This window comes from Cornus florida, unplaced genomic scaffold (assembly GCF_030987335.1).
Source record: "Cornus florida cultivar Cherokee Brave unplaced genomic scaffold, ASM3098733v1 CherokeeBrave_3.0.0_Hap2_Chr05, whole genome shotgun sequence".
In the NCBI taxonomy this organism is placed as follows: domain Eukaryota; kingdom Viridiplantae; phylum Streptophyta; class Magnoliopsida; order Cornales; family Cornaceae; genus Cornus; species Cornus florida.
In genome coordinates this window covers 54,162,241-54,186,370 of record NW_026775575.1, presented here as the reverse complement: position 1 = coordinate 54,186,370, position 24,130 = coordinate 54,162,241, and the positions used below count along the sequence as shown (strand labels likewise).

Below are 24,130 nucleotides of genomic sequence, written 5' to 3'. Positions count from 1 at the left end.
TCAAATAATCAATTAAATAATTAAAAATATAATTATAATTAAATGATTAAAAATATAATTAAAACAAATAAATAAATACCGAGGCTATCCTTTTAAAATTAGGGGTATTACACTTCCCAGAGAGTTACCCTTCCTGGTATTACTCCAGGTTAAACGCGCTTAACTCTGGAGTTCTGGTGGATTCACGACCACCACGGCTTTAAAACGCGCTGTGTCTTAAAAAGGTGTTGAATCTACATATAACACTTGCCCCATCCACACCCAGGCGATATGGGATTGTGCACTTGTAACTCACCCAGTGTGGTAGCCTACTGGTGCCACCTGCACAAGTTCACACACACCCGCCCACAAGGTCACCACATTGGCTAACCTTTGTCCAACTAAAAGTGCTTCGTATTCCATTTTCTTATTAGTCGCAACAAACTCTAACTTGGTCACTTAATGCAATCGGGTTCCTTTAGGAGTTTTTCTTACAATCCCAACTCTTGATCCCGTCTGGTTGGTTGATCCGTCTACGTAGAGTTATCATTTTGTTCTCTGCTACCGAACAACCTTTTCTTCCTCCAACAGCAGATACCCCTAGACTTTAGAATTCAAACCACCCGTATTGCAAGGAGTCTTCTTGACCAAGGAAGTGTGAAACTTTGTGCCTCACGTCTCCAGGTTGAACCTGGTGAGAAAATATTCCAGTCGTTCACCCTTCTATTGCCTCATTGTGTTGAGATAGTCTTCTTTATCCTTTTGTTGCCAAAGTATTGGGCTATGAACAGCTGGCAAAGTTGGCGAAAGCTTAACATCTATCTTGGGGGTAAGTGCCTGAACTAGCTAAGTGTCGGCCCCGCAAGGCTTGTATGGAGTACCTTACACATTAGGGCATCATCGCTGGTGTCGAAAGCCATCTTCTGTTGGATGAGGTATACGTGCTATAGAGGATCTTTCGTTTCATCGAACGGTGTGAACGTCGACATTGTGAACTTTCTTGATTTTTCTGCTCAAATGATTTCTTCTGTGAATATGGATTCCACCATATGAGGGGACACCTAAAATGCTAAATAGATTGGAGTGAGAGCTCTAGGGTCTCTCATCTGATCTCCTACCTCTTTTTGAACTTGGGTTTTCAAATTTGATCTGGGATTTTTTGTCGAACACCTTATCCACCACTGAGTTTCGCATGGTATGGTGGCTAGTCTCCACCTGTTCATTTCCTGCCCTCCTTCGCTTAGGGTTTGCTTCATCCTTTCGTGAATCAAGGTGGACAGATCCGGTTGGTCTAGCAGTCACTCAATATGGCCGTTGGCAGACACGATCTCTGCTGGTGGAGGTGGAAGTGGTGGCAGTGGCATCTCCGCTCGCTCTAGCCTTGCTCGGAGGTCTGCGTTCTCCTAGCATAGGGTTTCGACTAGCTGTCAGAGCTCTTCTTGCTGGTTTTGGATGTCCTCTTCTTGTTGTCGGGAGTTTTCCTACTCGATCATCCTCCCGGATCACAACTATGCCATCATATGTAATTCTTGTACCTACACTTTGGTGCCGTTTGTGCGAAACGAAAGTCAATAGATCAGGAACTTGCTAGGTCGGTCCTCTTACTTGTCTTATTCCTTGGGCTCCCTTTATCAGTCCTTTTTCGGAATGAACTAGTTCATCTTGGGCCTGAAGGGGAAGGGCCCATGGTGACTAGAGTTGGCGCTTTTAAAGCATGGTCGGTGGAGTTTGGTTGTCCGTCATACAATATATTAATAATTTTTATTTAAAATTATCCATATAAGAATGAGCTAAACTCAATTCTAATATATTAGTAGTAGTTTAGAAGGAAGAGTCAAACAAAAAAAAACCCAGAGATGTGAGAAAAAATATAACATAAATAAGAGATTGGGTGAGATGGGGAATATTTAGTTCAGACGGAAAATACTGTAATAAGAAACGTGTGGAGTAAAAAAAAATAAAGATAAATATATATATATATGGTTTTATTTCTATTATTGTTATTACTATCAGTATTATTTTGGGAGTGGAAACTGAAAGGAGCGGAAGGCAAGACTTTGCAATTCCTACCATCCGTTCCATCTCTCTTCCCGGCAATGAGGCATGAAAAGCTTTCTCTCCTACAAAAAACACACATTCATTTTCCATCTTTTCCTTCTACATTTCTTCTACATTTCCGCTGTGGAAACGGGAAGGCACAGTGGAGGTCAGGAATTCGAGATTCCGACCTTCCGTTTCCTCGTTCGTTTCTGCAGACACAACAACACCCATTTTGATGTGGGTTAGACAATGTCAATCCAAATGCAAAACCCATCATCAATTTCCAATCTCAACAATCCCGATTCAAATTCAAATTCAAATTCAATCTCCTCTCAACACGATTCCAATTACCCATCACCAGCAGCAGCTGAAACTGAAGCCCCATTCACAATGCACAACAATGCGAACCACTACCGGCGGGCCTTTTCCTCCGACGACTTTTACCGGATCCTCGACGACGACATGGGTGGTTTCTCCGGCGACCCATTTGGCGATTGGTCCACGCAGAGCGTCGAAGGGGTCTCCGGCGGCTCCGTTGGCGGTAGAGGAAATTTGGGTTGTGTGGAAGAGAAGCGAGTTGTGACTCGGCACCGGAATAGCAATTCGGTGGATGGGTCGTCTAGAACAGCACAGAGCTTGTTTGGTGAAATGAAGGAGTCCAAGAAGGCCATTCCTCCTCAACAGTTGGCTCAGCTCTGGGCCCTCGATCCCAAGCGCGCAAAGAGGTGGGTTTTGTGTTTTGATTGATGGATTCCTTTTCTTTTCTTAAAGTTTCAAGTTTTCATTTGGTTTTGAAGTTAACAGAAGTATTAACTCTAAAAATGTTAGATTGCTATATATATATATATTGGTCATTTACTTTTTCTTTTTTAAGTTTCCTAATTGGGTTATGGAGGTCCTATTATTTGGTTTACATTTAATAATTTTTAACTTTTACAGTATCATTTATATTATTTTACAAGTAATTCATTTGCCCTGTAGTTCAAAGGTTATCCTTTTATTTGATCAAGTGTTTTTTCTTAATTGGACTTCCTGGTTATTTCATGAAATTGATCATTGGTCTATGTACATGATTGGCCAGCATTGATATGTATATATATATATTCCTTAAATTTTAGATGCTCTTTATACTAGACATTGAGGACATGTATATTTCACTGACTGAACTATTTTTGACCTTTCTTTGGTAATTTTAGTTCCTTCCTGTGCTTTGAAATTGAATTGCTTGTTTAAATTTAAAAGTGACTTGGTTAAGGGTCATCAATTCAACCATTTTGTCGGCGAGAATTGTATTCTTAGGACATGGTAATGTTATGACTATTTATTTTTTTATTTTTTGATAAGTTATGTTATGACTAATTTTGATTAATAGTAAAATGGGACGGAATAATTTTTTTAGTGCAGAGAATTCAAGCTTGTGACTGAGAATAATTACTTTTTGCAAAAGAAATAAATGGCAAAGGTTGGATCTATCCCTAGCCTTCCCCTCCCAGCACACTGCCTAGCCAATACCAGCACTTGGAAATGGCTTCTTCTCTAAAATAATAAAATTGAATGCAATTGGTACATCTATCAATTTTCTATTTTTTTTCCCTATATATCTGAATGATCTAGTTGCATATCTCTATGTGGGTTTAAAACATTCAACATAGAATGCTAAAGCATTAACCGAATGACAATATTTGGTTCCATAGCATACAACTCTTCTCAAACCTCATGTTATGATGATAGCATCTTTAAAAGTTGGAGGTGATAAAGAGTACAGGGATTAAATGAGCAAGAAACTATATATTGGTAAATTACATAGGTGGTGGGTAGAATCACTTGCTTGGATTCGAGGTTCTGATAGATTTTGGCAATTTCTTCATTCCCCATCCTTGCTTGAAGACAGAACTTATTGAATTTATAAACTGAAAAAGGATTATGGATTGCCATCATCCTTTTATAGCTACAATTTTTCCATGACATGTTTTCAACTGATAATATTCTATTCCATATAACTTATCAAAAAAATATTCTATTCATTATAGCATATTTAATCTTATAGCCATCTTGTAGAATTCTAACTTTAACTTGCTCGGCATCATATTTTCATAAATGCAAGCATATATGATCTTAAGTAAGATGTCTTGCTACAGTTCTCTCTCTCTCTCTCTCTCTCTCTCTCTCTCAGTGCAATATACAGATGCCTCCACACTTGCACAAATGTATATATTTGTCATATCTATTTTTTGACTATTTGGATTTCTTGCATTTTTTGAGGTTCTGCTAATATTTTAGCTGTCAAATTTAGGATTTTAGCAAATCGGCAATCTGCTGCCCGCTCAAAAGAGAGGAAGGCTCGCTATATATCAGAACTTGAACGAAAAGTTCAGATGGTTCAAGAAGAAGCGGCCACTCATTGTTCACAACTCACACTATTCAAGGTATGCCTTGGTGGATCTCAACTTACATTTTAAAACTCAGTTCTCCTTTTCAACCCCTGTATAATGGGAGAACTAGGAAGCCTGCATATGGATAGCCGTTACTTCTTAAGTATTTATGTATAGTGATAGTTCGATACTACATGAGGTCGACCACATGACAGTTGTGATGAGCTCTTCTTTAAGTTAGCACCACTGTGGGCAAAAAATATAATTCCCAAATTACATTGTAATATAGCCAAGATTAAAGTGATCTCATTGTAACAAATAAAATAAAAAAACTGAAAATTCCATAAAAATAAAATTATATGAGACAGTCAAAAATGATAGTTTAATTTAGTCTAATGAAGTCAAAAGAAAGAAAATGTAAAAGTATGACTGATTTGTGTGGTTTACTGTAAACTAATTTTGATACAAAATTTTGATTGTATAATCCTCCTACAATCCTCTTCCAAACGGTTAGATGCACAATGCACTCAATATTTTTACATGATCAAGACAAAAAGAAGGAGAGCTCATGACAACTGTCATGAGGGTTACCTCATGGTAGCATTACTCAAAAAGAGAATAGAAAGGGAATTTATGGTCGAACTTTTTGACTAGGCAATGCGAATCTTAGTTATTGTAGACATCTGACCGGAATTTGTGAAATTTTTTGCACTTGCTTATCCATCATGGGGCGATATTGAAATTTTTGCTGCAACTGCCATCCTAATGCTATCCTCCTCCCTAGAGAAAGTTCTTCTGTTTTGATGCGTCTAGAGTTGCTTTTCGTGGTAAACTAAGAAGTGTTGATAGTCAATATTTTTCCATCGCACTATTTCTTCCATGTTAAATATTTCCTTTGAGAGATTATGATATGAAAATTTTGAAGTTTATTTTGAATTTCTAAGCCTTCATTTTATTTTAATTATTGATTTAAACCCAAGCACTCATCCAAGACAAATACACACACAAACACTAACACAACACATGTTTTAGCACTACAGTAAGGATTATGGTCTCATTCCTTCTTTCTTTTCTCATTTAGAGAGAGACAATGACTCTGGCTTCTGAAAACACAAAACTTAAACTTCGGTTACAAGCTATGGAGCAACAAGTTAAGATGCGTGATGGTGAGTTTCATGCTCCAATACTATTATTAAGAATTCTGATAAAGGAAAAAAATGATTTTGTTAATGCATTATATTGAGTATCTATGATGGAAGGTGAAGGGCATTTCCTCTGGTATTTACTAGTAATGTTCTAATCTGTTCTAGAAAAAGGTTCTCTGCTGATGTGTTTTTTGTTGAATGATACTTTTATCCTATTATTCCTTGTATGATGACTGAGGTGAAACCTTGACGGCCGTTATGTATATGAAAGATTGAACTCCACATTGATTTTTTGTCATCAAATGATGAGATTTATCTGCTGGTCTTGTGAAGATGTATATCAAATTTTTCCATTTTGTTCTATTTAGTGACCTAAAAACATGAGACTGATAATAAATTCTGCGATGAATAATGCCGTTAACCCTCATACTTCTCTCTATTTATGACTTAATTGTATTCAATATGTTTGGAGAGAGAGTGGGGAGAGAAAGATATCATAAGCATCGCATGGCTAAAGAGAGAGAGATCATAAGCATCGCAATTTTAGCCATATACTTGTGTAGAAAAGTTCATTCAGCAATCTGTTTTGTTGCCAAGCTTTATGAAAGAAGCACCATAACAATCAAAGTTTATATTATGTCTTTTTTGTTAATTTGTTTGTTGATATTTCTTTTGTTAATCTTAAGATGCATTTCATTTAAAATACTAACTACATTTATTCCACACACAGCTATGAATGAAGCACTGATGCAAGAGGTTGAGAGGCTCAAGATTTCCACTGGAGCAAACCCCTCAGAATCATTGAACCCAGGAATGTCTGTGTCTTACAGCCAATCACCCTCCCCATCGACCTTTTTTTCTCTTCCACAGCAGCCACTAACTTCTGTGTCCCAGTTGACAACATCACACGACGATCAGCCTGCTGTGCCTTTCTACCTGCATCCAGAAATCTCCCAGCATCTTGACTTTTCACAGGACGATTCGCTAGGCTGCTTACAGGGGTTCGATATCAGCAACATACGTTCTAATTTGTTGGAAATTGAAGGTTAACTTTCGGTTGGTGAAATGCCATACTTGGTGGGCGTCAATCCTCGATTGTTTTGTTCTGATGATTTCCTTCAAGAAAGGGGGATTTCTTTTAAGTTTTGTTGGCAATGCTGACGAGCTCTGTCCCATTCAGCATGGAATTTTGTTTTTCTGGGGTGCAAAGCATGAGATAAGAGGTCATTTACCAATGCCATTATCCATGTATCTTTTTTTTATGCCTTGTGAACTTTTTTTCCATTTGATTTGGACCAGAGTTTATTGATTACAAAGCTATGTACAGTCAATCCAATTTCAAGAACTACCCCTAAACAGACTTTTCATAAGAGTTGATGGCGTATCATGCTTCTTCACTTGTCCATGAGATCAAACTGAACAAAATAACCTTCCATACAAACATGAACTATAAAGGAAAGCAAATATAGTAGAGTTTGAGAGACGACACCAAAATTTTTATCATAAAACTTTATTGGAAGAAAACCAACCATGTGGGAGAAAAATTACGGAGACTTTCATAGTCTTGAGCGAAATGATCCACTATCTCGAATGACTTAGGCTCACACCCTCTTCACTCTATCAAGAACCAGTTGTAGAGCGCTTTTTGGCTTTGCAATTCATCGTCCAAAAGCTCTCGACTTCAGGCTTATTTCTCAATCCTTGTAGGCAGGTAGTTGGTTAAGACATGAATACTCCTTGAATGTTGTGTCTCCTTCGTAGCACAATCAAAACCTCCTTTCAATGATATGGAGAATTAGAAAGGAAATTTGTTATTCTGATCAATTTGTAATTTGAAGTAAACCCTGAAGATTTCGATGATCAGATAAGTGTGTGCTCTCAAAAAGATAAAAATATATTTTACAATCACACTCAAAAAGGCTCAATAATGATGTAAAAGTCCATTCCATGTTTTTCCCAATTAAAGCATCCAAAACATTTTTAGGGATGGAGTTTAGAGAGAGATTTAAATCCAAGAAAGTCCTAAAAATATTTGAAAAAAGTTTTTAAAATCATACTAGGACATCTCAAGGAGTTTGGTGTAAAAAAGAAACTTAAAAGTTACCAAAAACTAGAATCTTGAAACTATACGGGGAAGTGCGACCGGTCGGACTTAGTTGGACCAGTTGGACTCTCAGTTTGCGATCGATCTAAGAAAGTGCAACCGGTCAGACTTGTCCAAATTGCAACATTTATTCCAAAAACTCAACTATAATCACGTACCAACCCAAATATAGAGTGTCTTCACTCACATACTCTTCTAAGTGATGATCCATCCAAACTCACAGCACGAGGCACTTGCTCAGCTCCAAATATCAAGACACAAGATAAACCAAAAATTATAACTACGTCAACACGTTTTGACACCGAAATTTGTCAACACAAAAACTACATATAAGTAGGATTAGAGCTCTAAATAACAAATTGATCAATTTTAAAAGTTATTTTTTCACATTGATTGAATTAAACAAAATAATTACAAATGAATCAAGAATTATTGCTAAGATCCAAAATGTCCTCACACTCTTATTACAAAATACAAAAATGTCTTTCTTAAAATTATATAATTTCAAATATTAAAATAAATAATTAAGAATTAGTTTAACTAGCAAATAAAAATTCTCCATCTCTTCTCTACGTCGTCCGTCGGCATTGGATTCCATTTGGAATTTATGTTGTCTAAAGGGTAAGAATTAAAAAAGGAAGCTCCACAAGTTTACTATGGCAGTGATGGTATATCAAGATTTTTCAATTGTTACATAAATGAAGTTATTATTATTGTTAATATATTAAAAGATGTCAAAACTACAATGGAATTTATTAAGGATTTCACATCCTGTTGTCCAGTAGGATAATGAAGTATTGGAATATCCATTTGCCATTCTTTTTTTATTGTTAAAAAGTCTCAAGTTGTTTGTTTCCTTCTTCAATCAATTATCAAAAATCACAACAAATTTTGAGATGCCAAATTGATAACCCTTTGCAAGAACCCTAAATTCATAAGGTATAACATACTCCTAAACAAAAATGATTCCACATTTATATTTATGTGTGTGTGTGTGAAGAGGAAAGGGAGGGGGACCTAGAAGACCTGCAAGATGGGTGGTGACTTAGACGTTGATGGTTTATTGATGACCAAAATTGACATTGAGTATGTTCGTTTAAACCAAGTGAATCATCCACCAACTCTCAGTATCATTCGTCTTTTTCATGCAATTCACTCACTCGCATTAATAACTATAGGAAGATCATGCAAGTTTGGATTGAAATTTGAAGATCTACAGTTTGGGATTTTAAACCCTAAATTTTGAGGTTGTTGTCGTTGTTTTTTTTTTTTTTGGTAGTAATTGTCCCTTTTGAGAAGAAGACAACACAATCATTATTTTTAGTAAAAATATTATAATTATTTAACTTTTATGCAAGCGTGTATAAAATACCTTTCTATACATAAACATATAATATGGTTTCATATTAATTTTAGATGATATTAGGAAAAAATTATCATATGGATTTGATAGGATAATAAAATAAAATAAACTTGACTTATAATATGATTTCATACTGATAGGATAAAAGTAAATAAAATAAATTTGATTTAATTCTCACACATGTATATAGTATTATAGTATATATGATTTAATTATAATATTGAAACATTCTTTACATTCAACACTGCACAAAAATATATGATTAATTATAATATTGAAACACCAATAAAAGTATGAAGAATTTCCTTATGTGGTGAGAGAGTAAATAATAATAATAAAAAGTCTTTTACTGTTTTGGGGCAATTTTGTTCAAAAAAAATGGCTCCGCAAATTATTTAAATGGATATCAGTTAAAGTCACCCCTCAAAAAAGTTGAAGGAATTTTTTCATTAAAAATATTTATAAAGAGTATTTTTTACAAACAGATGAAAGCCGGAGAAAATTTTTTACCATTCGCCCAAAAAATAATAATAACGAGTACCAAAAAGGGCCTTTGTAAGTGTAGACGATTAAGGTCCAAAAACAAATAATGTATCAATTGTTCAGATTTTAGGTATTATGTCAATCAATTTACATTCTTCTAGAAGTCAAACAATTAACACGTGCAAATACAGTTATTTTATTTTTTTAACACAAAATTTCCTTGCGCACGTGCTTTTCACTCTTATGGACAGTCATATCTTTCTTAAGTCAACTTTATTATTTTGAATTTTACCTTGAAGATCCTATCATTTTGGTAGCTTCGGATAAATTCTAAATGTAGCTTTTTTTATTTTATGTTATTTTTTTTTTCATCCTTTTGGTCTAAACACATAACTGATCGTGTTAACGTCACTTTTTACCAGTTAAAAAAAAAAAAAAAAGTCACTTTTAACCAAAACAATATAACTTAAAAATAAATAAATGTACCTTTTAATTACTAACAAAATAAGTAACTAAAAACAAATTCATCAATTTATAACAATAATGTGCTACACACGTATAATCCATATGTCATTAATATACTTGTGTTCAACATACTCATTCTAATTATAGTTTGCCAAAGTTGGGAAAAACAAAAAAATAATAATAACCCTAAACTGAATTAAGCTAAATGCATAAACTAGACTCTCAATACATGTGTGAAGTTCCTATTTAAATTATGTTAATGTCACGCATCCTAGTTAATTAAGACAACAAATGTCTATAGACTTTTTAAGATATTCAGATCTAGAAGCATCTTTGTGAGAATATAAAAAATTCTGATCAGTATACACTTTCTCTAAAAATACGACATTTGTTTAACTAAATCCCTAAGAAAATATTGTCTCGGTCTATATGATTAGTCCAATAATGCAAAACTGCATTATTTGAAAGATCAATTACACTATTATCATCACAAAAAATAAATATAGCATTTTATTTAATTTCATTCAAAATAATTATGTGTAACAACTTCCAATAACAATGTATTCAGTCTCACAAAATAATAGAAAAGTAAAATTTTATTTCTTATTGTACCATGAAATAAGGTTTTGCTTCTAAAAAAAAAATGTCATAAATTTATTCAATATAGTTTTTTTTTCTTAAAAAAAAAAAAAAAAAAAAAAAGAAAAAAAAAAAAAAAGTATTATAAGACGTACAATTTGAACCTAGTCAGACTCTAGAAGAGTGGGTTTGGCATGATGCAACCTCTTGTGAGCTCCACCGAAACAAATCATGTGCGATCACGTGATTATGATTCAACGATGGACACAGTTTAACAAAATTCACATGAATCACGTTAAAATCATATATGATGGCGTTACCCACTTAAAATGAATGATCATACCATGAGCCCACGTCACATCAAATAATAAAGGTCAAAATTTAATAATATTTTTTATTTATTTATTATAAACCTTCCAAACTAGGTGACAGTTACTAAGAGTAATAATTTTTAAGAGAACATATGGAACATACATTGTCTCTCTGAAAAATTATTAATTTATTTATGGTTTTGAATATTTAAATTTTAAATTCAAACAATATATATTAAAGATGTAAAATATATTATTTGAAAAAAAAACGTGAACACTTATTTTGAAACAGAAAAAAGAAAAAAGAAGTATAGTACTTATTTTGAGACATATTATCTCAAGAAGTTTTGTTTTTAATTAAATAATTTGTATTTAACTAATTTATCAAGTATTAATAGTCTAAAATTATTTAATAATTAGTCATAAATAAATCTTACACAAATGTACCAAAATAATAATAAAAAATATTAATAACATGATAATTACAATAATCGCTAAACTCTCTTCCTTCATTTTGTTCTGACTAGATTATTTCAAAATTATTTTTTTTTTTTTTAAAAAAAGAATAAATAAATAATTTTTTCTAAATTCTCTTCCTTGTGTCACATAACCAATACTGATTTTTAAAATTAATTAGGAGCACGAAATATACAGTAGAAAAGGCCCTCGATTTCAAGATATTTTCATATATGACCAAATTCGCCGGCGTGAAAGGGGCCGGAAACTCATAAAAGTCAAATACTCGCATTAATCTCTCTTTCTCTGCGATTTACACTTCAAATACAGTACGTATATACTATTAATAAATTATTTTCATATACTATGTAAATATCGACCCTTCATGTGCTTAAAAACATTTAATCCTCTATTGGTCGATCTGAAACACAGATATGCAGACTACTTCATGATTTTCAGTGATTCAGAGCTCCGTAGGTTACTTTCTCTCTCTAAATATATATATATATATATCGATGTCTATACATTTGTGCACGCAATATAAACTTATTAGTAATCGAAAGTAGCAGATCTAGGGTTTGTTTCGGAACGCCTGAATTTGTTCGGATCTTTTCATTGTTCACAAATCCTTTATTTTTTTTTTTTTTGAATGTCGTTTTCCATTTTGCTTTGTTTTTGGTTTTGATTGTTAGTTGAGCTGATTCTTTTCTTAATGTTCTTACTTTTTGATAATTATTGATTAGGTATGATTAATTCTTACATTTCTTGCTGATTGTTATTATTATGATTTTTGACGTTTATTAATATTATTATTATGATTTTTGCTTTAGGTTTTGCGAATTGTTGGAGTGCTGTCTGTGATGAGTAGACATTTGAGATTGTGATAGAGGGAGTGTTGAAGGAGAGTGAAGATGAGTGACGGCCAGCGGTTTCACCTAGGAACTGTTGGGGCATTGAGTCTGTCTGTGGTTTCGTCGGTATCGATCGTGATTTGCAACAAGGCGCTAATTAGCACACTTGGTTTTACTTTTGGTGAGTGATCAATCTCTTCAGCAATTAGGCTTATGATTCACTTTTGTCTTCTCATTTTGTTTAATTCAATTATTAATGTGGCATTTTTTATTGATAAGATTTATGGTTTTGAATTTATTTTATGGTTTTGAATTTTTGACGCAATTGATTTAGTGCTATTTATTTGACACTTTTCGTCAGTACACAAAAATTTGTGGAAAGTTACAGGTGTAGAAAAGCATTGGATTTATAGATAATCTAGCAAGAAGTGAATGAACAATTGGCTGTTGTGGTCCAAGTCTATAATTTATAATTAATGATACATCCAACTCTGTACGGTGATGGTTGAAAAAAAAGCATTCAATTCGACATTTAAAACATAAGTGCAGTGGTCATGCGTAACTTCAATAAGCTTGTTTAAATGTAAAACTCAAATGCAATTAATGTTTATAACAAATATGAGTCGAATCTAAGCCTCCAGCTTATTTGTTTTCCAGGAAAAGTATTTGCAGTATTTATTCCTTTTGAATGACCTTTTGACCTTGTTACATCATCACCTTGAGCTTTTGAACATGCAATATGGCGGTCCCACATTTTGTGTGGTCTTTTTATTCATCTTACTCTGAATACTTCACTTTTTTCTTTTTTTCAAAGAAATTTGCGTTGCTAAAGTGATTTGTATTATTGTTACTCTATTATTGTTGCAAATGCAAGATCTTGGACTTACAACATGCAAAGTCATAGGAGTGACACAGTCAATTCTCTGTACAAGAGAGTGAGTGATTCACTTGTTGCTCTTACCAGATACTTTTATGCTCATGATGGTAGTGCCTCTCTATATTATCATCTGGAACATTAGGATTGTCATGCCCTATATTTGATTTCAAGGATAGATAGCTTATGAAAAATATATCTATATCTGTCAAGGATAGATAGCCTTAGGACGTGATTTGAATTGCCATCTATCCATGTTTATACAATTAACCACCAGTCTATGTTATATAATATATATAAATATACCCACACACACACAGAAAGCAAGAACCCAACAAGTGGTAATATTTCATATTTACATTCTAACCTCACTACAAGATCTCTCAAATCTCAATAGCATAATAGAAAGATAAACAAGCATAGATAAATGGTAATACTAATCAGCAAAGGAACATCCACAATGCGCTAACTCACCCATCACCTGAAATGGTAAATAAAGTGGAAATTCGTAGCTCAACAGGCTAAATCATACCTTCTATTTAGTAGTAGTGCATTTGTGAATAAGATGCTATCCTAATAATAATATTCTCGATGTTAATATTGCAACAATGTCTAAATTTTTCAAAATTTTGGATCTTAATCTCATGTTAATCTTCTTCAGCCAATAAATTATTTCATGGTTTCTTATTAAGCTAATAAATTCTCCTAACCTAATATTATTTGCTATTGTTATGTAGAAAAGAAGAAAATAATAACTTGTCTGGTTTTAATTAGAATCCTTAGTTGTTGTTAATCCTTTCTCTCTCTCTCTCTCATAACACATTCCCCTTCTAAAATTCTCCTTCTCTCGTACCCCTGCCATGAAAGTATTTTGCTGAATGTGGAGAGGTGAGGTCCTTATCTTCAATTTGAATTTTCATTATCATTTCCTTTTTAAAGGAACTATTTTGTGTCTACACGCTAATACTTATAAATATAATTATTTTAGATGAAACCTATTTATTTATTCCTGCTTCTTCCTCCCCCCCGCCACCCCGCCCCCATATATATATATATATATATTTAGTAGTCGTTACAATGATTCTGACCAGAATGACAATTCTTATCACAGTAAAGAGGATTAACTATTAACATTCAGTTCAATGGTGTCTCGTGCTTCTTCCTCAAGGGAAAGTACATGGCTTAAGTCCTAGAAGAGGGACATGAGTAAGAGGTTTATGGCTGGGGAAGGGACATCACACTGCTGTGCAGCCCAAACGATTGAACTAAAAAAATTAAAGAAAAAGAAAAGAGGCTGAATCCCTCATTTGGTATCATTCAGCATAAACATAATTACTTGGATGGATTGAGCCAATAACCACTCAATTATCATGCATATGATTGATTTGATTACCTTTCTGAATCCATGTGAAGAAAATTTTCTTACTCTTCTTCAGTGATATTGTGGATTTTCTCCATATTTGTTCACTTGGTCAAGTTAAATTGTACGGATTCTGTACATAAGCAAGACCATCATGTTTCTACATGAATTTGCATTATCAGACACTAACTCCACAAAACCCTAGACAGTTGTGCATGTGCATTTCAGTGTGTTTTGTCTGTGATGTGGTTGTGTGTCATGTTAAATTCCAGCGGACTTGCAAAATAACCATGAATAAATCATTGATGAGATTATTACTTCACAAATCCTGACAAAAAGTGCATAATACCTTCAACATTTTTCGTTTTTTATCCTGGGAAATAAATTGAATTATTTTATTAGTGATTGAAGTTGAACTCAGCAGAGAAACTGACATAGGTGTTGTACAAGTTTCAGGAAATTATAACTGTACAATAGGTGTCTTGACAAAAATGCATGTTGTAGTTAGTACTTTTGTATTTTATCCAGGGAAATGAAGGGCTGTTGTTGCAAATGATTAGACAGTGGTCCAACTCGGCAGACATGGGCGTATCAACAAGTTTCTGGCAGACCAGTTTTCAATAGGAAGATGTGTCCTATGTGTCATCTGTCTAATGCTCAGTAGCCATTGGCCTTTTCATTTTAGGCTTACATTATACAGAAATTCTAGTATTAGAAGCTGACATGTTTGTGGTTTTAATAGTATATGTTCATTTATTTCTTCCTTTTTTTTTTTGGGGAAAAAAATACTTGTGTTTGTAATTTTTCAGGTCTATTTAAAAATGTAATTGATACCATGGTTCAAGTTTAGTTAATTTTGATCATTGTTGGACTCTGCAAACATGGCGTTGTATCTATGTTGGAGTTGCCAATTTTCAGTAGCAAGATATGTCCTATCCATTGGGCGTTTTCATGTGAGACATGCTTTGTACACACATACTAGTATTATAAGTGAAAAAGGTTAGTGATCATGGACATATTGTATATGTATTCATTTATTTTGGTCATAAGCATGTGTGTGTTTTGAAAAATTTTCAGATTTATTTTGAATGTAATTAATAATAATGTTAATCTTAGTTAATTCTGGGCCTTGCTAATTTCTAAAGCTGGTTCACTTATTGTCGCCCTCTCCACTGAAAAATACTTTTATTTTATATATAGTGCAATTTCTCTAGAATCATGGATTCAACCATAAATTCTAATGGATTAGAGGTGAAAAATAGCTTACAAACTACCACAGTCGGGGCCCTTAGAACTCCTTTATCTCTAGCATTTAATGTTAAATAGTTGCACATAACTTGGATCTTTTAATTATGATCTTTCTGGAGGTTTGTTAGCACAAGGCAGCAAATTGTGTTAGACACACAACAGTCCTACATCTTTTTTCTGCAGAATGTGCATCTAAATGTTATTGCCATGTGATGCACAATGAAAATAATAAAAATACAAAATCTTGTTTTTTAATAATTTTTTATTTAATCTATTCAATAATGGAAAGAAATGACAAATTAATCAAAAGCGTCACGCTAGTATTTCGTAGAGCTCACAGGATAGCTGACCTAGACCACCCACTCATCTAATAGGGCAAGGGAAGAGGATATGGTAACTGCCACCATTACAACAATGTGTCTGATGCCAACAGCTTTTCAGCTATTAGTGGGTAAGTTGAAACAGTTAGTCAATTCTTAGTCAACAATGTGGATCACTTACTATTGAGTAAAACCAATACATGTATATAAACGTTACAAGCCATCCTCACTGTATGTGAAGTAAAAACTTGAAAACATCTGGTGAAGTGATTCTAATTTCTAGTGAATATCATTTCCATGCTGAATGCTACAAATTCTTGTGGTGCATTTGCTTGTTTAAAGCCATTGAGAAATTTAATTTGTGTTTATTTTAAGGTCATTAAGCATGGGGTTTATTATTATTATTTTTCTTAAATCTGTAAATTTTAGTACAGATCTCTTAGTTAGATATATCATTGCATGGTTGCTTTGCTTTGCAGTTGTAGATCTTGCATGACATGTCATAGATTTAGACTCCCTTGTGCTTGATATTGCTTAAATATTTTGTTCTAAATTTTCGTCTCAAATGTTTCAGCAACAACTCTGACAAGCTGGCATCTTCTGGTCACATTTTGTTCCCTTCATGTGGCACTATGGATGAAACTGTTTGAGCACAAGCCTTTTGATCCAAGAGCTGTAATGGGCTTTGGCATACTAAATGGAACCTCCATTGGACTTCTGAACCTTAGCTTGGGTTTTAATTCTGTTGGTTTCTACCAGGTGAAGTCCTTGTCTTCCCGCTGCAGCTTATGGTTTCATGTTTTTATTTTGACTATTTTATTGCATCAACAATTGGATGATTCCTGTAACTTGAATCTATTTTCTAGGGAAAACCTCATAGATGACAATGAATGATTTATCTGTATTCTTTGCTTTATGAAGGACTGACAACTATATCAACTCTGTATTCTTGCTTCATTATTATTATTATTACAATACACTTGCTCACTATTTGTTTGTGCATGTGAACACTCTGAAACATCTAGTTTGTATTTTGCAAGTCAAGAATGAATAATATATCCCTTTTTTTTTTTTTTTTTTATTTAATAAATAATAGAAGTTCTGAATATGTAATGTCATTCCTCATAATCCATGCTTGTTTCTGCTTTTAAACATTCTTATTTGGATTGTTATTTTCTGAATCTTCTCTCTCTTGATTTTGCATTGCAGATGACAAAACTTGCAATCATCCCATGTACGGTTCTATTGGAGACTCTTTTCTTTAGGAAGAAATTCAGGTTAGTTTAATTGCTGTGCAGGCTGCTGTAGCGCCCATATTTTTCTTCTGATCTGAAGAAGAATTCTCAGTCTGTACACTATACTAGCAAAGCAGTGTGCACCTCATCGGGAGCCAATTTTCTTGTCAGTCCAAAATGTTGTACTACCAGGTGTACTGACATGCACAGGGCAATATCTTAACAAATTAGTTAATTAAGGGAATGATATTCACATTGCATCTATCGGCACTAACCAACTTTAAGTGAATGTATTTTTGACCTGAATCTGAAAAATGGTTCGTTTGACCATCTAGTCACCTCGTGATTTACTTCTGACGGTAGTGGTCTTGCCAGTCAAAAGTACATTATAGGAATCACTAGCTGTTATTCTGTCAACACAATTGCTACATGTGATCTGCCTTCTTCCATATTCGATAGCCAACGGCCCAACAGTCCAACACGCTGACCATCTGTCATTCGGCACGAGAATAATAACTCCCTTGAAGATTTGAAGTGTCCTGTGATGGATTCATGTTGTAGTTAATGATCTTCAAGTCCTCAATAAAACATTAAGGTCAACAACCATACAAAAGATATTTTTGTTTGCTAGAAGAAGTAGAAACTAATTCAGAAAGGACTCTCTTGTTTTTAGCTCCAGGACAGTTTTTTTTTTTTTTGGTTTAGGTAAGTAAACTCCAGGGCAATTGGTATTGGTACATGAAATTTGTGGACCGGTTCATGACATTCTGGACAGTTTCATATCAATACTAATCTTTATACAACTCTTTGAGTATTGTGTATGTCACACACCTTGTAAATTGGTCCTTGCTATCAGTCTGACTTTAAAGTTTTAATTTAATGGTCAATCGATCTTGAAATTAAACAAATTATATAGTATTGGAAAGCCTATCAAACATTCTTCTTGGAAAAATTAACTTTATCAAAAGATTCCTAGTAGATAATTTATATGGCCCCAACATCGATTACAAGTGTGAATATCATCAATTCTAAACTATTTCTTTGGTGTTCTAGTCCAGTAAAACATTTTTGTTTTCATTTGAAAAAGCTTTAGATCTCATCCAAAGCGATCCTAGTCAACTTATCCCAAGTTTCCTAATTAATTCTAACCAATTTTAACCTACTTCCCGAGATAAATTAGGAAATTTGTAAGCCTTATAAGTTATTTGTTTAAAGTATTTCTAAACATCGATTACCAGTGTGAATATCATCAATTCTAAACTTTTTCTTTGGTGTTATACTTCATGTGTAATTACATCTTTTTAGCCAACCCCAAATTGCCAGGATATTGCTTTGTGGTAGTTGACTTTTATGTGTGATTGCTTCTTTTTCATTGAGTACATAAGTGATTTTATCTATTCATTTTTGGTTTCTTTCCATATATATATTTATATATGTGTATGCATGTTAAGGTACAACTTTGCACTGATACTAACTTAAACTGCCAATTCACAGTCAGAATGTCCAGCTTTCACTTCTTGTCCTCCTCTTGGGTGTTGGAATTGCAACTGTGACTGATTTGCAGCTCAATGTCGTGGGTTCTGTCATATCTCTGCTTGCAATTGTTACAACTTGTGTTGCCCAAATTGTATCCTTAGCTGAAGTGGACATTGTTATTTCTTTTCATGTTTCCTTTCTTTTTACATGATTTATGTTAAAACTAAAGCAAAGAAGAAAAAAATTACTCGATTTTTTTAAAGAAAGCCTGTTTTTTAATTTGCTTTTAAAGCAATGATACAAATATTGTTTTTTTACCCGTATTAGTAATTTTTTTTTTTCTTGTTTCAAGACCTTAATCAGTTGCTCCCAGATGACCAATACCATCCAGAAGAAGTTCAAGGTTTCTTCTACCCAACTTCTGTATCAGTCTTGCCCCTATCAGGCAATCACTTTGTTCGTCACCGGCCCATTTGTAGACGGTCTTTTGACAAATCTGAATGTTTTTGCTTTCAAATATACCCCGAAAGTACTGGTGAGAATTGAAAGACTGTAAAACACTCCCACATCCCTCGAGTATTAATGAAATATTAATTTCGCTTAGTATTATCTTTATTGCAGGCCTTCATTGTTCTATCCTGCTTGATATCAGTGTCCGTAAACTTCAGTACCTTTCTGGTGATTGGCAAGACATCTCCAGTGACTTACCAGGTCCTGGGACATCTGAAAACTTGCCTAGTTTTGGCCTTTGGCTACGTTCTACTTCGCGACCCATTTAGCTGGCGAAACATTTTAGGAATCCTGATTGCTGTAGTTGGGATGGTTCTCTATTCTTATTCTTGCAGTCTCGAAAGCCAGCAAAAGGCCAGTGAAGCATCACTACAATTGTCTCAGGTACTTAACATTCTTTCCTTTTCCCCTATCATGTATCTGCATATAGTATTTCCTTATAGAATATACGAGTGAGAAATGAAATCAAAGATGTATCTTTACCCCATTGCTATTACAGTCCCTTCTCTTTTGCGAAATCTCAATTCTTTTTTTTTTTTTTAATCTTCACCTCTATAATCCTGTTGCAGCATTGGCAATATACTCTGAAAAAATGATTTTACTAATCCTCTCCCCTCTTGAATGCTTCAAGGCGAAGGAAAGTGAATCCGATCCTCTAATAAGTACGGAAAAGGGACCTAGCATTTTAACTGATGGTGGTGTCCCACCTCCTGCATGGAAGTCGAACAAGGACCTGATTGCATGAAGATTCCTCAAGTCTTTATCTATTCATTTACCCTAGTAAAAAATTAGCGGACAAGGTTGTTCCAGCGATGAAGATGTCGCTGCAAGGGTCTCCATTTACTTCATGGTATAGGTTTGGGCTTTTTTGAGGAGATCATAACTTATATTACAAGAGTTTTGATGTATTTTAAAGGAAATGTTATGTAGTGTTCTAACCTATTAAAAAAAAAAAAAAATTTATGTAGTGTTCTGGCTATTGGCTTTGTAAGAGGTTAGGTTTTCTAGTGGAATGCACATTGCCAATGGGTGGTGGTGTTCCTGAATACAGAAGATGAGTCGCTAATCCCTCTTTATGCTGTGAGATTCTCTATGCAGAAAGTGAAAACAAGCAGTATTGAAGAGAGAGATATATATATATATATGTATATTCCAGGTGAATCCTAATAGTAGGGACACACATTTGGAAAAGTTTTTTTGATAAATTTATACATGAAATGGATCTAGTGATAGTAATAATATATTTTAAAATTGTAAAGGTCACAAAACAGTTTAGCTAGAATTCTTATTGGTGTGGGGCTAACAATTGCAGGTTTGGAAGCTCTTAAATCGGTCAGGCCAATTTGGCGAATCTCCCACAATAAAAGAAGTTTGCAAGCAACCCGTGTCAACAACAATAGTATCACTATGGGTCTCATTCTAATTTTCTTTCCTTTTCTCTCTCCTTTAAAGGGGTGGGTTTGATAAATATAATCAAAGTTGCTATTACCATACTACACAAATGCCTTTGATGGACAGGAATTCAAATTGATAACATGTTGAAATTTCTCTTAGTTGTGGTATATTTGTGGGAAAAGAAAAAAAAAAAATTCTTTTACATTGCTTTTAACCCAAAAAAATAAAAAATAAAAAAGCTTTAATTTATATACAACGAGCCTAATGATAAAATTGTTTAGTATGATTTATTCTGAAAACAGAAAAACAGATAAAAATTGTTTAGTAAAATTCATTTTATCGCTTGATGAAATGAATTTTAACAAATTCAATGCCTGTGATTGAAATATTTATGTATATTTTTCCAAAAACATAAATATTTCTTAAAATTTCTTAGATTCATTTCCCAAATTATTGTTGGATTAACTGAAGTTTTGTGACCCAAAAAAAAAAAGAGGATGAGGCAGTTTGGGTTTCATGGCGAGAGAAAAAATAAAATAAAATAATTGATTTTTTAGGGGGAGATAAAAGATTCTTTTATTTTTTTAATATTTTGAATGATGCCACACTGATAAAATTATTTCACAAATTGATGGGAAAATATTGTTATTAAATTCATTGTGCCAAATATAAGATGGTTTAGAATTGTATTGATATTGAAAAGTGCTAAACATCACAATATTTAATAACAATATTTTCCCATCTATTTGTGAAAAATGCTAAACATCACAAATATAATTGGTGATTTAGTATCTCTTGGCAGTTTATTTGATTATTTTGTGTATTTTAAAAGTAATTTTCTTAATATAAGAAAGATCTAGAAAAGTGAGAAAAATAACAAAACTTATCGAAACCCTAATATAACTCAATAATTTGAATTTAATTGTGCCAATATATATGTAGTTTACGAGATCCTTTTTATTAGATCTTCAAATAATCAAAACTAGAAGTTACAATTTTTTTTATTGAGTGGCCCTTTGTAGTGAATAAGAAACTTAATATACATGACCTACTTAAAAAATTTATAAGAGAAATGATAGGTCTTCCAACCTTAATTGTCGACTCATCCTCCGTATATAATGTGATTGAATCACGTTGGAACTCTTAAAACAAAATCCCGTAAATGTCTCTTTCTTTTTGACTCATTCGCAACCACGTTATATTCGGAGAATGAGTCGGTAATTGAGGTCGAAAGACCTATCACTTCTCAATTTATAATTATATTTTGATTTAGTATTTTCATATTACAATTAATTTTTTTTTTTTTAAAAAATACTCAATAAAGATATAGAGAAGTTGAGAAAATACATGAACACCTTCATAGCCCAAATGGTAGAGTTTCATGAGAAATTATTAATTATAATCGTTACAATGATAACGTGGTAAAACGAATGGCTACTAACAAATTCAATATACTAATGAAATAAGTATCAATAGGATAAAATTAGTTCACTCACCGTAAAGAATCGGAAATAATATTTTATTTACTTGCGAGTCTTTTTTTAGAGGGGCTTGAATCCTTTTCACTTTGAAACTAAATTAAGGTGATACTAGTGTATTGCAAATAATTAAGGAAATACTCTGTATTGTCAGCTTCTACATTATCTCATAGCTTTCATTTGCAAGTAAAACTTTGACCATCATTTAGCATACCTAACAGTCATCTTATATGTTGTCTAAACTTGTTTATTGTATCTTTTTCTATTTTTTATTTTAAGATTGTTCCCTCACATAGTCAATAATATGAATTCTACAACTTTAATGCTGAACAATTATGCAGGCACAATCATAACCGAATTCAATCGAACCAGTGCTTCGATTTTGGTTCTTATCAATGATTTCAAATTTTTGGTACCGTTGAGTTTCGGTTCGGTTACAATTCCAAAGGTCTGGAATCAAAACCGAAACCAAACTCGTAGTAAAATATATATTATTTTTTAAATTATATAATTACTAATATATATATATATATATATATATATATATATATGTTACTAGGAATTTTTTTTTTTTCGAAAGGTAAAGTATATAAAAGAGAAACAATGTACAGAACAAATTTTGAACATGATGCCGACATCAGACCAAACTCGAAAAAATATCAGACAACACACAATTTCAAGTGCAATATTATTGACCCACAACAAAGAGGTAGAACATTTTGAGAGAATTCTATTAAAATATATATATATATGTCAATGAAAAAAGAAGTAAACATTTAAGTAGGGAGAATTCTCAAAAAAACTTTTTAAAAAATGTAGAGTAAATATTTATGTATCTTAGAAGTTAAATATAAGTAAACATTTAGATAGGGAGAATTCTAAAACAATGTAGAAAAATATGGAGAGTAAAAAATTTAGTAAAAAGTTTTAGAAGTTAAATCTGAGCTATTAGATAAGATGCATCTTATCCGTCGATTAGACAGGAAAGTCCCATATGAGATGTTAGAAACTTGTTATTTTTAAAGTACTGACCCTCATCATATTTACTTGTAGCAGTGTACGCTACTATGTTATTGATTATTATTCCATATTTCTATTCAATCTATTCATACTAAATTCATTTATTAAAGAGATGTTATGAGTTTGAATTTTAAAATAAACAATTTATTGCTCATATTATTTTATTTATATGCAATATGAAAATCACTATGTGAGTGAGTGTTGCCTATGATTTTGATATTAATAGTTTTTTAATTATGGATAAAAGTATTTGTTTAAAAATTATTCATAAAAATAGCCATATTGATTTTGTGAAACTACTAATTATTATTCACTATTAGTCCTTTAATAAATACCTTAAGTAATATAATTGTTGCACAAAATTATGAAGAAACAGTCATGCAGTTCACCAAATTTTCTGAGATTCTGAGAAGTAGTAGTACATAGAATGAAGTTTCAAAAATCCCTATAAAAAGAATAACAGGCATAGGAATACTAATGACAATATAAATAAATAGCATGGGCCACACAGAAAATAAATAATTGTTCTTAAATTATTCTATTGAAAAGGAATCTTTAAAAAAATAATAATATATGTGATAGAATCTTTAGTGCCGGAGTGGAGATTGTGGCGGTGTTTGGGGTGAGCACGGCAGTTCTAGAAATTGTGAATGGGATATATATATATATATATATATATATATATATATATATATATTGACTGGGCTAAAATTGTCTATAATAAAAAATAAAAAAATTAAAAAAAAAATTTGGGGTGGGCTCACCCATGAGAGCCTACCCTTAAATTCACCCTTAGTGGTTATTGTTCTTAGAGAGAGGAGAGAGAAAGGCCAAAACTGAAAAAAAAAAAAAATATATATATATATATATATAGTAGTATATAATAAGGACTTTTGGGCTATTGGTGGGATTTATTTATTTTATTTATTTATTATTATTATTTTTTTTCTTCAAGGCAAGAAAGAAGAATTCATTTATTCAAAGGAAAACACATTATAGATTATGGCAGTCCACCAAGGTTGCTTCTTGAATCACTCTAGGGATAGCAAGATCAAACAGAATATCA

At 32.8% G+C, this 24,130-nt stretch overlaps 2 protein-coding genes across 6 annotated transcripts; both read left to right on the top strand.

The window, feature by feature from the left end:
• Positions 1–1,985: 1,985 nt before the first annotated feature.
• Positions 1,986–6,913, top strand: LOC132306492 (transcription factor RF2b-like). Its single transcript, XM_059803889.1, has 4 exons — positions 1,986–2,744; positions 4,313–4,445; positions 5,473–5,557; positions 6,267–6,913. The coding sequence occupies exons 1-4, from the start codon at positions 2,269–2,271 to the stop codon at positions 6,584–6,586; spliced, it is 1,014 nt and encodes a 337-aa protein (XP_059659872.1). The 5' UTR covers positions 1,986–2,268; the 3' UTR covers positions 6,587–6,913.
• Positions 6,914–11,541: 4,628 nt separating this feature from the next.
• On the top strand, positions 11,542–20,247 carry LOC132306491 (UDP-xylose transporter 3). Of its 5 annotated transcripts, none has more exons than XM_059803884.1 (9): positions 11,542–11,626; positions 11,730–11,774; positions 12,128–12,329; positions 16,525–16,709; positions 17,160–17,227; positions 18,680–18,812; positions 19,035–19,196; positions 19,283–19,555; positions 19,803–20,247. In XM_059803884.1, exons 3-9 carry the CDS (start codon positions 12,209–12,211, stop codon positions 19,914–19,916), a joined length of 1,056 nt encoding a protein of 351 aa, XP_059659867.1. In that variant the 5' UTR covers positions 11,542–11,626; positions 11,730–11,774; positions 12,128–12,208; the 3' UTR covers positions 19,917–20,247. The 5 variants fall into 5 exon arrangements, with proteins under 5 accessions (XP_059659867.1, XP_059659869.1, XP_059659871.1 ...); XM_059803886.1 differs by having other exon boundaries at positions 11,544–11,626; positions 11,730–11,770; XM_059803888.1 differs by having other exon boundaries at positions 11,555–11,774; positions 19,741–19,878.
• Positions 20,248–24,130: the final 3,883 nt, after the last annotated feature.